The following is a 15,795-nucleotide window of genomic DNA, read 5'->3' on the forward strand; positions in this document are numbered from 1 at the left end:
CTTCACATCCTAAAATAAATGAATCTTCACTTGCTTTTCATTTGCGCATTCAATTTTTAGATTTCCGGTATTCAATACTTCAATTTCTACAAAGAAACCAATTTTTCCTAAATATTTCTATGAATAACATTTGAATTAAAAGAACAAAGTGGTTTTTCAATACCTCACAAATTTATTAATTTCAACGGAAACTTTTCCTGATGTCATATAATTTAGTTTTTTTTTACATGAAATCTCTTTAGCCTTTCTCTTTGAAGAAATGTCAACCCCTTGCATTGCTTCCAAACTATTAGCTTCGTCGCAATCAATGTTGGGCGGCTGAGATAATGGCACCTATTCTCTATTGAGACAACTCTGTTGATTGGAATTATTCTGCTCAGCAATTACAAGATTTTTAATAGACAGGTTGACGTCGGTTACACCAATGACATTAAACAACATGATGCGCAACTCCGGCATTTTTGTCCGAAGATCGTATTCGATAGCACGCTCCAATGCACATACTTGACGAGACGAAAACGAGCGGATGTGTGCTGCTTTCAAGGCGTAGCACGAATGGTGTTCGTGCCTGCTTTGACAGTTGTTGTCGATTTTAATGATATTTTTGAAAGTTGGGGTAAAAAGAAATCGGTAAAAGGTAAGGTGAATACTATTGTTGTATATCACACCCGGGCATCGCACTGTTAAGTACATGTGGGAAAGCCAGCCTTTGTCAAATACTACGAAGTTATTAATTCAGTACGGTACGTAGTTGCCCATTTGCCGAAATTACATATTTACTTACCCCTTATGGTTTCAAATAGTTCATGCACCTCTAGTTAGATTTTTTTAATCAGTGAGGATATATACTCATTGTTGATTGCTGCTCATTGTAACATACTATTACGTATTCACTTTTATTTGCGTATTGAATCAAAGTGTTAACAAGTTCACCTAACATTTCACTCATACCGGTCTATATTGTATAGTCTGATTTCTCAAGTATTTGGAGCCACGAATGCTTGTAATTTTCCGACTAAACCCTTTTATTAGTTGGTTTATATACCAAATTCAGTAAAATATTTTTTAAATAAAACATGAGATATTGGATTTATTAGCTTTTCCATTCTGAATCATATAGACTGCTTTATTTATTCTTAACGAAAATTAATAAATCTCCTCTCTTTCTTCAGATGTGAAAGTTGTGGACAAACCTGTCTAAGCATTGTGAGACTCTTGCAGCACAAGAGGCAATAGCAGAAATAGTAAGTATATCAATCAAGAAATTAAGCCGACATAAAGCAAAACTTTCAACTATTCGTCTAATCTCAATTTCCTATTATTTATTCACAGGACAACTATAGCAGACGGGGAGATATCAGAAGTCTGGCGACATATCAGTGACAGTGTGATTCCAAGAAATATAATGCAATTGAAAATAGAAAATTGCAATAGAAAAACAACCTATGGAGGCATGCAAAGACATTTGACCCTCCGGTAGAGTTGTGTATGGCCCCCACATCCTGCAGGGCTTGAGGAAAATAACTAAAAATTCCAAAGCGTAAGATTGCATAAGCGGTCTTATTTGTAAAAAGGCACACTGCACCTGTGTTATATTTGGTTCATCAACTTTTGGTAGTACTATAGAAGAAATTCCGGAAGGGGTATAATCATCATTCATGATAAAATACTATCATATATTTTTTGAACAACTTCAATCTAGACCAGGGATCTCAAACTCGCGGCCCCAGAGAACTTCCAGTGCGGCCCTCGAACGCTTAACAATAATTGTAATAGTATTTTTGAAGTTTTTTTTTTATCTAAATGTAATAGATTTTTCAAACCTTCTAAAGTGAAATTGATTATTCACACAGAAAACAATTTACTGAAAGTAGTTTTGGAATATTAATTTTTTTGTCCACATTTTGACCCAATTAAGAATACACATCAAGCTAGCAAAAGATTACTTGAATAAAACACTTGAGTAATTAAATTAAACGCAAAGTACATGAAGAAGGTGGCATTTTCGAAGAAAATGGCGGTTGTAACATTTCTGCTCTTCACAAAATTCTGAAGCACATTGTTTAATTTGTCATATTTCCGTCAATACAATCAAAAAACACAATAAGCTCAGCAGTCAATATGACAAATTCGAAGACCAACTTCGAACAGAAAATTTCCATGTGTTTGTATATTAATATAATTATACAACGACTTAGTTACTAAAAATCAATATTAATAATAATTCAAGCAATCCTATGCCACGCAATGTAGTGCGAAATGTCTTGTCGAAAAAATCTGTCATTTGTTTTTTTACTGATCTATACATGAAATGATAAGAGTAACTTTTTTGCATTACTGGAATTAATTAAACATTCGTAAAGATCCAGATAAACCCATGATCATGTGGCCTCGTTAGTTAGAGTTGGTACTATAAAATCATTTCAGACTGGCCTTAGTATGCTGGTGACACAAAAAAGATGCCAAACGCCAGGACAAATGTAATTATTAAAACATTGAGTTTATACTGTAGTATTTTTGTTAATTTTAGGTTCATAAATTTAGATTAAGTTATTTTTAGTGTGTGTATTATTCTTTCCTTATTCAAAGCTTGTTCAAAAATGATTTTGATGGTTGTACATAGAATTTTACGATTTTTTATAATAAATACTGTAACTTGCAAATGTTGCAATAATAGTGGAATGCAAATCTTAATATGTAATTGCATTTGAAATTGAAGAAAATAATAAAACTTAATCCAACTGTTTAGCTGCATCACAATATATGTCACAAACTAAAACTATCTTAAAAATATCTTTTAAGTATACATTATCAAAAACTGTTTGCGGCTCTTTTTACAATTTTCAAAATGCAATGCGGCTCTCGAAAACCCATGAGTTTGACACCACTGATCCATTCTAGACGATTCAAGCATTGCTTTGGGAAATTATATCACTTCAATTAAATTGAAATAATCTCGCTATATTAAATACGAAATCGTTGCTATCATAAAGGTGAACCAATTCAGCCACTCGAAATATATTGGCCTTCACAAAGTAATGGAGGCAAAATTGATAGTTCATGAGCTATGAACATTTGTTCTTTTCTTTGTCTTGAACTTTCCATACTCCACAGCCCCTATTATTTTTTTTTAATTTTAATTACCATGTGATGGTCATACATATCTTTAACTTGTATTTTCTGTCATGATGTATTATCTCAATTTGCCAAACTATTAATTAATGTGCATATTTTGCTTCCAGATGACATAAATGTATTGTCATGTTTATTACCTCAGCTTGGAGTGTTGACAAGAAAAAGGTGCCAGTAAATTAGGTAAAAAAATTTTCAACTCATTGTTATAATCAGAATTCACAATCAATAGGAATTATAAACAGCCAACAATCAGTGAGAATTATATGCGAAATCCCTCAGAATAAATTTGTCTAAAATCGGAGGAAGGCAAAAAATATAGGTAGTTTCATCCACACAAGCATTTCAAGAAGACTTGCTCGAGCCAAACTAAATGAGCATCGTCAGGTGATCGGTAAGGCTGCAAGTTGAATTCAGCCCTGCAACCTCCTGCATAGAAGATAATATTAATTAGTGGGCTATGAGCTAAATTTAAACAAACCTATCTACGATGCATTATGTACCAGCAATGTTACCTACGATTAACTGAATATGTAATATGTCTAATAAATTCACCTACAAAAGCAAGTTCGATAGGTGCAAACTTTGTGTTATGGAATTGTATCGCAGCACAGTTTTGTATGACACCCTCTTTAAATGAAATTTCAATGATTAAGCGCAAACATTAAAATTACTAACTTTGAACTTTGTCATTATCTGCAAAATGTTCCACACAAATCTTTCCGCTATCTCGTTTGTAATCTTCTCTGATAAAAAAAACGTCTATGATGTCCAGAATTGCTCTTTACAGCTTGCCTGTTATTCCAGCTTTCCAAGTAAGCAAAACTTCTTAGATATAGAGATTATTTTGTTTCGCTACAGGCGCAAAAAGGCAGGTACTACATGTAAAAAAGACGCCGAGTAGCAAATGCGAGCGGAAAACGGACGCGAAAGGCGACGAGAAATATGTGCATTGGAGCGTATCATGAAATACAATGTTTTGCCTGTAGTCTTATGGAGTGACGTCAGAGTTGCCTATCATGTTGTTTAATGTCATTGGTTACACCAATGGTTCTCAAAGTTTTGGGGCCGTCGATATACCGTCGCGATATCGCCCATTTTGAGAATCACTGTGCTTGACTTCCTGATGGAACTTTGAATAAATACTTGTCGAGGACAACCCGATGATACGATCATGAAAGTGTGAGACAAACAGAACAAATTTAAGAAAATTTGGAAAAGTGTGAGATAAGCAAGATATGTTTGAAACATGCGGTAAAAGTGTGGGACAAATAATACAAAAGTGAAAAAACAGGTGGCACAAGAGTCCTAGGCTTGCACGTAATTGACAAAAATCAATTCCGTAATTACGGCCAAATCGATTACGTAATGACCCCGTTATTGCGATATTTTTTTCACACATTTAAACCTATCATAACAACTAATTTAATCCACTTCTATTCCGAATGGGACATCGAAGTTTGGTTTTCATATTCCCGGCAGTACTACACGCCGGCGACAGATGTTAAAGACAAATATCAAGGAGTGAATTCAAAATAATTTTATTCTGATTTTTATCTTTTATATTAGCTTTGATTTTTTTTTTATTCACTTTATCACCAAATTTTATGCGATCAATTTTATCATTACCAACACTGGTAATATATTTAAGAAACGATAGTTTCACTTTTTTACAATATCCGACTTTACTACTTAGTTAGCATTTTATAAGAATTATTGATGCCGACTTATTGACGATATTCCGAATTCCATGCTTCATTTTACATTAAATCATTTCGCGGCCTAAAAGTTATAACATTATTTGCGATAAATTTAGATCAAATATTAATTATTCGCGCATTATTTAAAATACTGTACTTATATGACATGCCTTCTCCGAAAATACAAAGTTATATCGCAAAACAATGCATTTTGTAACATTTATTTTGCACTCATGAAAAGATTAATAAGTCGACAATCCTATTTGCCAAGATTGACACAAGTTTGGTCAAGTGCCGGTGGTATTCGAGTCGACGATAAATCAAAATAAGTTGCCGCATTTGGTAAAGACAGGTGATCATATTTGGCCGACATATTGCGAGGCATTGTGAAAAACATATTGAGCAATGCCAAGTCCGGACAGATATATAACGATAAAATCGGTAACAGAACATCAAGATTTTGTAATAGAAAATGGATCTCGCGCAGAATAAACACGTGAAATCCCGCCGTATTGTTGTTTCTCTGCCGTCTCAATCGCTTCACCGATACCGAAAAGACTTAAGTTGCGTTGGTTCATTACGCAATTTCTCTTCCGTCTTTATATTGCTGTTTGATGAGCGCGAAATTAATTATCACGGCATTTACAAATAGACCATGTTTTATAAGTTGATCTCTTACATTCTTTAGTCATTTCACCCGAAGAAGTTGAAACCAGGTGTGTTGACGTCCATCGGTCTCAATACAATTCTATTCCTTATCTACGGTTAATTGGCCATCCTAGATAAGTTGATAATAGGTTAGTAAATGACGCGTTATGCCTTCCCCATCTGCCTAACAAGAGAGAGAAAAACGGCTGCGAATACCGGAACTCTAACTTCTTTTACTTAAACTTTAATTTTTTACAATCGACGGAATTGACTGCTCTGAAGAGAGCTCGTTTCAATCGCGAAAGCGCTCGACCAATAATTACGACTTTACGTAATTCGTAACTTCGCTTCCGTAACTCGAAATAATTCCGTAAATTACGTGCAAGCCTACACAAGACTATTAGAACAAACAAGTGTGAAAAGAGCAAGACACGTGTAGGCAAAACAGGACATGTTGCAGCAAATGTCAGGACGGTCAAGTTTGACTAGTGTGAGTCAAGCATGGCAAGAGGAGCAGGAGAAATGTGGAATTAGCAGGACAAGTGTGATACGCGAAATATAAGTTTAATTCAATCATGACAAGTGTGGCAAAAGCAGAACAACTGTGATAAAAGCAGGACAAGTAGAAAACAATAATGATATTGGGGTGTCCCAAGTATTTATCGTTTGGAGTATTCTAGACAAGTGTGAGACACGCAGGACAAGTATGGAACAATCGAAGCAAATTCGATTCATTCAGGGCATGTGTGGAAAAAGCAGGACAAGTTTGAGATAAGCAGGACAAGTGTTGGACAATAAATACAAGTTTGGAAAAAGCACGACAAATCTGGGGAAAGCATGAAAAGTGTGAGACAAGAAAAACGGGTTTGGTGAAAGCTAGACAAATGTGGGAAAAGTAGAGCAAGAGTTCGACAAGCAAGACAACTTCTATCCAATCAGGACGTGTATAGAACAAGCAGGAAAATTGTAGCAAAAGCAGTAGGCTACAAGCGTGGTATAAGCGTAAATAGATACTACTACAAGAATATGTGCGACAGCAGAGTGAGTGTGGGACAAGAAAGACAAGTGTTATTCAATCAGGGTGACTCAGAACATTTGATTGAAACAGTAATCATCAGGCAAATATGTTTTGAAACAATCGCTCTTCAAATATGTAAACGACTAAACGTAGGCTACATAGCGCATGCGCCAGTTAGCAAAAATAGAATTGAATAAGGACTCGGTTAAAATAACATAATATATATATACCCAGGTGACCGTACATTTGAACCCATGTGTATATCCACGGGTTCAATCTATATGCGGGTGCTAAAACACATGGGTTAGGGTTAGTATGAGTTCAACTATCCGAAAAACAAAAAAAATTCCATAGGTGCAATAGCATACAGGTGCAATTGTCATGGGTTCAAATGTAATGGAACCATATACCCAATCGAATCCAAGGAGATCCAAATCTCGGCCCATCCCAAAAACAAATTACCGTTAACTTTTATGGCACATCTCTTTATGGTTTTAGATGAGTTAAGATAGGATTTACATATTTATCCCGGGGCTTATACACGGCTTATCCATATGGCGAACCACGGCCTCTCGTCCGGTTACCATTCCAAGTCTGGTATGGGATTAGTTATATTGTTTGTTTTTCGGAAGCATGGACTTGGTGGTGGAGGAAGCCGTAACCGACCAGCGGTTACGTGAACCCCCCAACGACGGCGGGGAGTCCAGCAATCCTCTCGCACATAACCATCCCTGCATGTGATTCGAACCTGCGAACCCACGCAGAGTAATTAGAGGTGCGGTGGCGAGCGTATTCCTAACGCTTAGCCCGTTGAGCCACACCGCCGCGCCGTGCGGTGGCGCATTGTTTGTAGTTAGCCGCGCCGGTTGCCCGAGCTTTCAGAAATTATTGCGGATGCACAGGAAGGCATGTGGATATACCGTAGAAGGCCAATATCACCGATAACGCTATTGTTCTTGAAGACGAGTAAATTGGGTCCATGTTCACAACTCGCCGCTGCATTCCGTGTCAATCATCGTTAGTTCATTAACTATTAACACTGTAACAGGTAATACGAATTGTGGTAGAGTTTATCTCCCCACACGAACCTCTATGCAGGATAACCACAGGTGCGGTTGCAAGTGCAGAAGTGTATTCCTAACGTCTCAACGTATAGCAGGTTGCGCCAAATCGACCAGCCTGTTTGACTGACAATAAGTTTGGAAAGGAATTTCCGAACAATGAGCATATGTATATATGCTCATTGTTCCGAAATATCATTTCGATTGGCATTCTGAGTGAGTGATATCGAAAAAGTGCGAATCAATTATAATCGGGCACGCATATTGTAGTATTTCATAGCGATAATACTTTTATTAAATTGTAAGTTTAGGCCCAACGACGTGTTACGTTGAAATAATTAAATCAGACTCGCACCATTTATCAGACTCCTGTCATCACGATAGGGAAATCCCCAACAGACGATACAAATGAAATAAATGATTCGTAGGCGAGGGTGCTTATAAACGATGGGAAAATTGACTGCTGGATCTTTCCTGTTTAGAACGGGGGACATATTGTTTCATCCGTCTGCCGTCGCTTCAAAACTTTTCTCAACAAAAATTAACGTTAGGTCATTAGTAGAATGTAAAGTTGTAGCTATCAAACCGTTTTGGAAACTCACAACAAAGCTCTCAAATGTCAACTACAACATTGACACGAATTTGTCAGACAGAATAAAAATTACACATGACGAAAATCCCTCAAATAATCGGAGTAAGTATAATATTGAAATTGGAGAATGTTTTTGAGCTTTCAAATGTAGATACTTGACTTAAGTAGCACTTGATCTTTCTATATCGTTGTTATCCTGTTAAGAATGCCTTGTTAAGAATGGAGAGTTGATGATTCAGGTACACATATTTCGAGAGTGAGGAAGACGATAAGATGGCTTAATCATATGGGGGACTACGGCCTTTTTTGTTTCATAAGCATGGACTTGATGGTGTAGGAAGTCATAATGAACCAGTGGTTACATCTGTACATAAACCACGTATCCTTTTGCACATAATAAAATCTCATGATCCGAGGTATGATGTTCCCCCCGCAATGGCGATGAAAGCGAACTTTGAAAACAGCATTTAAAACATGAGCTCTTTACTTTTTAATATCATTATCGTATTTTTTCAACATTTTTAAACAGGCAGGGTTGAATCACTAGACATAATAGAAGATGATGTGACAGAATCTTTGATTATTAGTGCAACCGGTCATAAAAATGAACAAACTTTGAACATTTCTGTACCGCTTCGAGTAGGTATGCATTATTTTTTAAAAAATCCTCTTGTTTAAAAAATATTATTCTAGATTTTGATGTAATTTTCAGATCTGAAGGTTCTTGCAGAAGGATGTGCAACGGGTAGCTTATCAAATATGGAAAACAGTGCTCTAATTGTCAAAGCAGAACAACATAATATAAAACTCATGAATATTAAGGTTAGTTGAGCATATTTATCTTTATGGTATTAAATTTCTGCAATGTTAATTTGGTGGATATCCTGCAATTTTCAGAGCAATGTAGTTACTGTAGAATCCAATGAGCATATCTCATGTTGCAATTCAATCAGAGGCGATATTAGTCTAAAGAGTGAAAGTGGAAATATAACAGCCAACAAACTCCAAGGAAACACAATCTCATTGTCAACCAGTGAAGGATTAATTTCTGTGGGAGATCTGTATGCAAAAGATTTGTCTCTGGTTGCAGATGATGGCAGTATTAGGTACTCAGTTTAATTGTACAAACATCATTTTTAGGATGAGTTAATCCAATGTCCCAGCCGGGAAGAAAATATTGCTTATTTAATATTTATAATAAACTATTCAAACTTAATTGTGTTTCCAGGATTACAAGTATCCATGGCGATGCTGAACTGCAAGCAAAAGGTGATATATCTGCAGGAACAGCTGAAGGGAAGTTTAATGCATGGTCAGAGGATGGCAATGTTCAGGTCTTTCTAACTGATAAAGTCGAATCAGCAGACATTGTTACAAACACAGGTATATTTATTGCAATATATCCGAACATATTTATAATTGCTCTGTAAAAAATCCTCTTGCAAATGGCTTCTTCTAACATCTGATCTAGTCAACTTGGTACTACAATCAATACGATAATTATTGTCATTATTAGCGAACTGTTTTATTTGTTAATTCTAGGCAACATCTCTCTAGCAATGTCTGAGAAACTAGGGTGCCAAATTGACGTTGAAGCTCAAGAGATCGATGACACTGCAACAGCATCTATGTTCAAAGATGTACACAGACAACATCGAGGTCCATGCTCAAGATACAGGGGTATAATATTTTTTATTTTATGAGAACCTTGAAAAGTCAAGCCAGGTTCTTCATTCACATTTGTATTTGAAAAATTTTCACTATTCTCATTTCAGCTGAAGTCAATGGAGGTGGACCACGAATAAGTGTAAAAGCCCTTGGAGGAATGGTCAAGTTGAGCACATCATCATGGCTAGAAGCAGTTTCTTTATTCAATGCGAAAAATCAATGACATCAAGACTGCAAAGCAGTTGAAGTGAGAATAACACCGGTACAAACATCATCTGATTGTTTAATTGTCATTGATCTATATTTTCCATCGTTTGTCTCCAATACAATCACAGGTACACTCTGCAAAACATAATTTCTTTTAAGTTGAGTCTGCAGAGAAAACTTCAAAACTAAGTGGCATTGATATTCACCTGCGGCTTTTTTGCAAGTCTTTTCGCCTCATTACATAGGGCTGATACCTGCCCTGCTTGGCTAGATCTGCCCTCTCCTCGCACCCCTGTGCATAAACCTTTTGTATCCGCCATTACTACCCCAACGACATTTGGTCGGTCCATGATTAGATCCAATTGATCTTCTGTACTGGTCTCCATTGCAGTTTAAAAGTAGAAATAGCAGACTAAGTTATAAAACTAAAAATCTGAGAATAAGAAGAAAAGGTTGAACCTATTCATGGCCATAACCATGGAGAAATTCTGACTAGTGACTGCTTTTATATTAAATTTCAGAACCATGCAGTATAGTAAAATTGTCAATCACTACTGGGCATAGTCCACAGCATGAATTTGTCAAAATAAAATGCTTAGTTTTAGGGTTTTTCTTTCAGTGGAAAGCTGACTTTTATTCAATTAACTTCCTTCAACATCTTGAGCGGTTTCACCAGCCAATATGCCATCTTGATTTCCAGGAGCTTCATGACAACCCTTGTAGCTCTCTCAAGCCTTCAAGTACAAGTCGAATTTGTGCTCTGACATGAGCCATGTCTTTTGAAAAATTTTCAGCTTGTTTGTTTAGTATTTCCACCCTTTTGTCAATAAATTCCAAAGCCTCCTTGTATGTATACTCCACATAAAACCCATAGCCGACACACACAAATACTTTTGATGGATCATCGCTGAAAAACAATACGCAGCTAAAAGAAGAGATTTTTCTTAAATTGACACATTAGTAGATTTACAAGATCTCTAAACATAATCTGTGAACCACTTATTTCTGTGGTAAATCAATACTGCCATAATTGAGTTGGTGTAGCCCGCATTAGAAATCTAAATGAATAGGCTACATATACTTACACAACAGCTTGAGCGAAAAAATTACATCCGATATCTACTTGCGTCTTCAAAGGTTGGTTGTTTTTGTTAGCCTTACATTCTTCAAGTTTCTGTAAAGTGGTTTGTAGTTGCAAATATTCTGAAATTTCGCCATAAACTTTATCCCTCAAATCATTTAGATTTCTGAATTCAACAAGAGAATGTGTTTCATATTTGAAGTTATATGCAGTGAATGATGCACAGAAATTGTAGGTTGACCATTGCATGTGAAACATAGACAAGTTATTAGCAATGAGGAGCTGACATGTTTGCGACATTTGCGTCGTTTGGGTAATACCAATAATAGCTTTGAAGAATTTAATACTTACTTTAGATCACCCCTTAAAGTTTCGTTTACGAAATGTTCATATTTCAACACTTTGTCATCAATATTAGCTTTGTCCATCTGATTTATACATTAATTTTAAAACAAATTCTGAGAAAAATTAAAAACACAATTATGTAATTAATTGCAAATATATGAAATTCTTAATGTCAACATTACAGAATCTAACTATTAACCACTGATTCAAATGTTTGAATAGAAAAGTATTTTATTTAAAAAATCACTTTTAGCACTCACTAAATCTCGATTTTACATTTATTCAAAAAAAAAAGATTTGGGTGATAAATTGCACATGATGAAAGATTGCTATAAATTGACCATGAAATCAGTTCATGAATAATTTGACAGTTGCTTGCAATGATCATAGTGCTTGTTTATGAAGCAATGTAGAATTGTTCGTTAAATCCATTTCAATGACTTCCGCACAATCCTTAGAGCCAAGTAAAGCTGCTCCAATAGCACTTGACTTTGCTGGACGAAGAAGTGTAATTGCTGAAATCTTCCTCTTCGACTCATGCTTGAGACATGACACAAATGAATCTTTTAAGAGAGGCCAACTTTTCCACACAGAACCCACACATATTATTTGCAAACCATCATGGCTCTCTAACAAATCATTAGAAACCGCTGGCAGTACTGCTAAAATATGTTTTGCTTGATCACGGCCAGCTTCAGCAAACACCAATTTACATAGTGAATCATCACCATTTGTAGCGGCTTCTGCTAGCAATTTAGTAAAGCCCGCAAAGAATGTCTTGCTTGCATTCGTGTAGAAATGATCCAACATTCCATCATTGTCGATCACTTTAAAATACTCATGCATGAGCTTGCGCACGGCATCTGTTTTAGCAGGAGACTGATTTAAATTATCATCATCATCAAACAAATATTTAATTGCACGATGAGATATCCACCATGCACCACCTTCATCCCCCATAAACGGCCCCCATCCTCCACATCTTGTAACCTTTCCATCTTCGCTTCCATAAATACAATTTGACCCAGTACCAGCAATGAGTACAATTCCACCTCCTTTGCAAACAGTTGCCAGTGACCCAAGAGTGTCATTATGTATAACAATGCTATTGGAAAGCTTTGGATATTTTTCATTAAATTTATTTACCATAGACTCTTGTGCCCCACTGAGACATAGTCCAAGAGTTTTCAAGCACTGCTCGGCTGGTATTCCAGCTTTCTTTTTTGCCTCTTCTACAATGGAGTTTATTGTGTCAGTTGCTTCATCCAACCCGACTTGATAAGCATTGGAACATCCACCATAAGCCCAGGCCAACTCTTCTCCCCTTTCATTCAAAATTACTGCACTTGTCTGGGTACCCCCACCCTCTACTCCTCCATAAAAACTCATTTTCTCGGCCTGCTGTAAAGCTTTTTACGAAAGTAAGTAGATGCTTTTTACGAAAGTAAGTAGATGTAGGTATTATAGGATGCACTATTACAGGATCTGTAACTTGAATATCAGAAGTGTTTAAACCCCTGAACTCGTAAGCTGATGCAAATACTGAAAAGAATTGGATATAAGCGAAAGCATCATACGTCACCCATGCGATTGTCCTATACAAATTAAAGTTGGGCAGCTAGGCATTGATAGAAGGAATCACTTATAAGTGGTTCATTGAATGATCATGCGAAGCGCTAGGAATAGCTCGTCACTGTACCCCTGGATTTGTTTGACTTCTGTGGGGGATAATTATGTGCAAGAAGATGGCCAGACTTCGTGCCCCCTCACTTGTGATCACCCTTTGCAGATCCGCATCCTGTGTGGATAATCATCTACAAAAGGATTGCTGGACATCTCGCTCGTGTGGTGGTCGATTATGATTTCCTTTACCATCAATCTCATGCATCTGAAACAAATAACTGGCTAACTAATTGACTGGTAGCAGGTCTAGATAGAGAGCTTTTATTTCCACAAAACAATGTTTCAAATAAAAAAGAACAGACAATATTACAGATTTTTATCTGAATGCAGTGCAGTGGATAATTTAAACATTGAGTTGTGATGGTCAGTATGCAAGACCTTTGCAGGCCCGAAGGCTCCCGACCATTTTCTTCACTGTGATTAAGCTTTAATAATGGATTCATTGGATTGTAACAATATTAAATTTAAAAAAAAATAGACAGAAAATGAGTTTATTTTTTTTTCTATGATTCAACACTATATAATCATGTTTATTGTGGAGTTCAGAGGACATGTGTAAAATTATACTACACTGTGATCTGGTACAATACTATTCACTTCCTCAGATACCGTCTCGATATATAAAAAAAATAGGAATAAACAATCACAGATTCAATCATTAAACAAAACTAGAACTATATTACATCAATAATAATGTAAGACATATTAATGGTATAGAAGCGTATACTGATAAGTTTAAACTCTGATATACAATCAGAAGTTGAAAATGTAACATCACATAAATAATAAAACATGTTTCACTTATCAAATATATTATTATTAATGGATGAGAAGGCAATTATTCTGAGTATTTTGTGAGCAAGAGCTTTTTCATTTTCTTAGAAAACAATGGAGAGGAATTTTTTTCTTCAAAATATTTATTTTGAAATGTTTTGTTGTTTCATTAACTTTATAAGCTATTAACCTGAATCAACAAGCGTTGTAGGTGTCGCTGCCTGAAGACCTCTTGAGGTCCCTCGCGACTCCTGTCACACAATTCAAGTTAGTTTCCACTTGTATTTGTAATAATTTTTCATATATTGTACCATGTTTAAATTGTGTTGACGAATGAATGAGGATTGATTGATTTTATTTCAAATGAGACATAACCCCAAACCTGGACACCATTGTATTTTAAGGATTTTTTCTCAATACCAGTTAAAACCTGAGGTAGAAAATAAGACCTGGTTTTCTTCGATCTAGTACCATATTTATGTACATCTTTTAGATTTGTAAAATATTCCCCAAAAGCAGGGGGAAGAAAACCATTTTCATGGCGATGCATAAATTTTGCTATTTCCAAAGTATGCATACCTGACAGCTGTAGAAATGCATGCTCACAAGAGGCCATGGTTCGCCATATAATTACAGGAAGTCCTCGACTGACGACGTTGTTCCGTTCTCGAGAAGCGGTGTAATTTATGATGTAAATGACGAGGACCAATGAGCCCAAAGCACTGATTTTCTTGATCTCAATGATCCAGTTTAAGGGCTTAGATATTACAGTACAGTATTACCTTTTATATTTTCATGAAGTGCGTTCGTAACCTTGAAACAGCGTTAGTCTAAACCCGAGGACTTCCTGTAAGTCGTTTTATCCTCTTTTCTCTGCCATGAGAGTTGAGGGCCATAAAGCAAGGATGCTGCACGAACCGTCCAAGCCAGACACTAAAACATTGGAAGAATATTTTTACGCAAAATGATCAGACTAGGAATTTAATTGTAAGTGCCAAATCGCGAAAACATTTTTGAAAAAGTTCAAAATTTTTGCAATGACTGCTGTACTGGTACTAGAATATGATGTAGCCTATGTAATGTTATGCGTGTTTAAATGTAAACAGTAAATGAAACAGTACCGGTATCTGCATAATAATTAAACAGTGTAAAGGAGACGGACCGGTACATGTTCAAGATCTTACTGGACTAAGACACAGATGTGCGACATGCCGACCGCGACCGGTGTCTGTCCATAACCAGACACGGTGCCTGAATCGAAACCAGTATCGTAACTTCCAGACTTCTCAGGCGGTCAGTCTTAGTCCTGTTAGGCGTGGACACCTTACTGCCTTGTACTTGCAGCATTAGAAAACCACGGCATCCAGCAGGCAAATCCATACCCAACGACTTGTTCTAGCTAGACAAACATCGCCGGCTGAAAGTCTCGTGACTTTTGGCAATCAAGTTAGCCTGCAACAGGCCTGCACAACATACCCGGCCCGCGAAACCTTTTATTGGGGCCCTTGAAATGGTTTCAGGGGATACCGGTATTATTAGGGCTAAAGAAATTGGCTTTTTAGCAATATATGTTTGTGTATTTGTATTGTAATGTGAGTGTCTGATACAATTGTGTGTATGTGCGTAAAACGAGAATCTACGGCGCGTGCGTGTTTGACCAAGAACTCTCGATTAGTCCAACAACTGGTGGTTAGACAAGCATTTTCGCTTTCAGTTTATTTGACAGCAGTTAGTTTGTTGTGTATAGGCCGCGAGCCGAGGCCCTGAAAAACGCCTAGAAAGTGAGTTTCGTAGCGCACATCAGGTAACTACCTGCGCCAGATTGGTACTGTAATGATTATTATGCTGTTTTCTGTTATTGTTGTGCGCACGTTCTTGATTACGTG

At 36.5% G+C, this 15,795-nt stretch overlaps 4 protein-coding genes and 1 long non-coding RNA gene across 5 annotated transcripts; 2 read left to right on the forward strand and 3 right to left on the reverse strand.

Annotated features, from left to right (window-relative positions):
* The first annotated feature begins 432 nt into the window (after positions 1-432).
* On the forward strand, positions 433-1,574 carry LOC144425258 (uncharacterized). Its single transcript, XR_013477409.1, has 3 exons — positions 433-637; positions 1,173-1,244; positions 1,333-1,574. It is a non-coding gene; the product is annotated as an uncharacterized LOC144425258 (long non-coding RNA).
* Positions 1,575-7,926: 6,352 nt separating this feature from the next.
* LOC120327994 (uncharacterized) lies at positions 7,927-10,067 on the forward strand. Its single transcript, XM_039394367.2, has 7 exons — positions 7,927-8,253; positions 8,681-8,794; positions 8,864-8,973; positions 9,049-9,257; positions 9,380-9,534; positions 9,694-9,831; positions 9,927-10,067. The coding sequence occupies exons 1-7, from the start codon at positions 8,007-8,009 to the stop codon at positions 10,040-10,042; spliced, it is 1,089 nt and encodes a 362-aa protein (XP_039250301.2). The 5' UTR covers positions 7,927-8,006; the 3' UTR covers positions 10,043-10,067.
* Positions 9,520-10,412, reverse strand: LOC120327998 (ragulator complex protein LAMTOR5-like). Its single transcript, XM_039394370.2, has 2 exons — positions 10,233-10,412; positions 9,520-10,161 (listed from the first exon to the last, which is right to left on the reverse strand). The coding sequence occupies exons 1-2, from the start codon at positions 10,410-10,412 to the stop codon at positions 10,045-10,047; spliced, it is 297 nt and encodes a 98-aa protein (XP_039250304.1). The 3' UTR covers positions 9,520-10,044.
* Positions 10,413-10,525: 113 nt separating this feature from the next.
* Positions 10,526-11,597, reverse strand: LOC120327997 (protein UXT-like). The gene is made up of 3 exons (XM_039394369.2): positions 11,459-11,597; positions 11,112-11,273; positions 10,526-10,933 (listed from the first exon to the last, which is right to left on the reverse strand). The coding sequence occupies exons 1-3, from the start codon at positions 11,533-11,535 to the stop codon at positions 10,732-10,734; spliced, it is 441 nt and encodes a 146-aa protein (XP_039250303.2). The 5' UTR covers positions 11,536-11,597; the 3' UTR covers positions 10,526-10,731.
* On the reverse strand, positions 11,564-15,338 carry LOC120327996 (N-acetyl-D-glucosamine kinase-like). The gene has a single exon (XM_039394368.2). The coding sequence runs from the start codon at positions 12,839-12,841 to the stop codon at positions 11,837-11,839; it is 1,005 nt and encodes a 334-aa protein (XP_039250302.2). The 5' UTR covers positions 12,842-15,338; the 3' UTR covers positions 11,564-11,836.
* Between the last annotated feature and the right edge of the window lie 457 nt (positions 15,339-15,795).

This window comes from Styela clava, chromosome 7 (assembly GCF_964204865.1).
Source record: "Styela clava chromosome 7, kaStyClav1.hap1.2, whole genome shotgun sequence".
NCBI lineage: Eukaryota > Metazoa > Chordata > Ascidiacea > Stolidobranchia > Styelidae > Styela > Styela clava.

What these genes read in the sequence shown, in the direction of transcription:
- LOC120327994 (XM_039394367.2), top strand. Translation starts at nt 8,007, where the DNA reads ATGGGAAAATTGACTGCTGGATCTTTCCTGTTTAGAACGGGGGACATA. An exon ending in TAAAACTCATGAATATTAAG is followed by an intron (nt 8,974 to 9,048) that starts GTTAGTTGAGCA and finishes TGCAATTTTCAG; the next exon opens with AGCAATGTAGTTACTGTAGA. An exon ending in GCAGATGATGGCAGTATTAG is followed by an intron (nt 9,258 to 9,379) that starts GTACTCAGTTTA and finishes TTGTGTTTCCAG; the next exon opens with GATTACAAGTATCCATGGCG.
- LOC120327998 (XM_039394370.2), bottom strand. Translation starts at nt 10,412, where the DNA reads ATGGAGACCAGTACAGAAGATCAATTGGATCTAATCATGGACCGACCA. An exon ending in GACTTGCAAAAAAGCCGCAG is followed by an intron (nt 10,162 to 10,232) that starts GTGAATATCAAT and finishes TATGTTTTGCAG; the next exon opens with AGTGTACCTGTGATTGTATT.
- LOC120327997 (XM_039394369.2), bottom strand. Translation starts at nt 11,535, where the DNA reads ATGGACAAAGCTAATATTGATGACAAAGTGTTGAAATATGAACATTTC. An exon ending in ACTTTAAGGGGTGATCTAAA is followed by an intron (nt 11,274 to 11,458) that starts GTAAGTATTAAA and finishes TGTTGAATTCAG; the next exon opens with AAATCTAAATGATTTGAGGG. An exon ending in TTTTTCGCTCAAGCTGTTGT is followed by an intron (nt 10,934 to 11,111) that starts GTAAGTATATGT and finishes ATTGTTTTTCAG; the next exon opens with CGATGATCCATCAAAAGTAT.
- LOC120327996 (XM_039394368.2), bottom strand. Translation starts at nt 12,841, where the DNA reads ATGAGTTTTTATGGAGGAGTAGAGGGTGGGGGTACCCAGACAAGTGCA.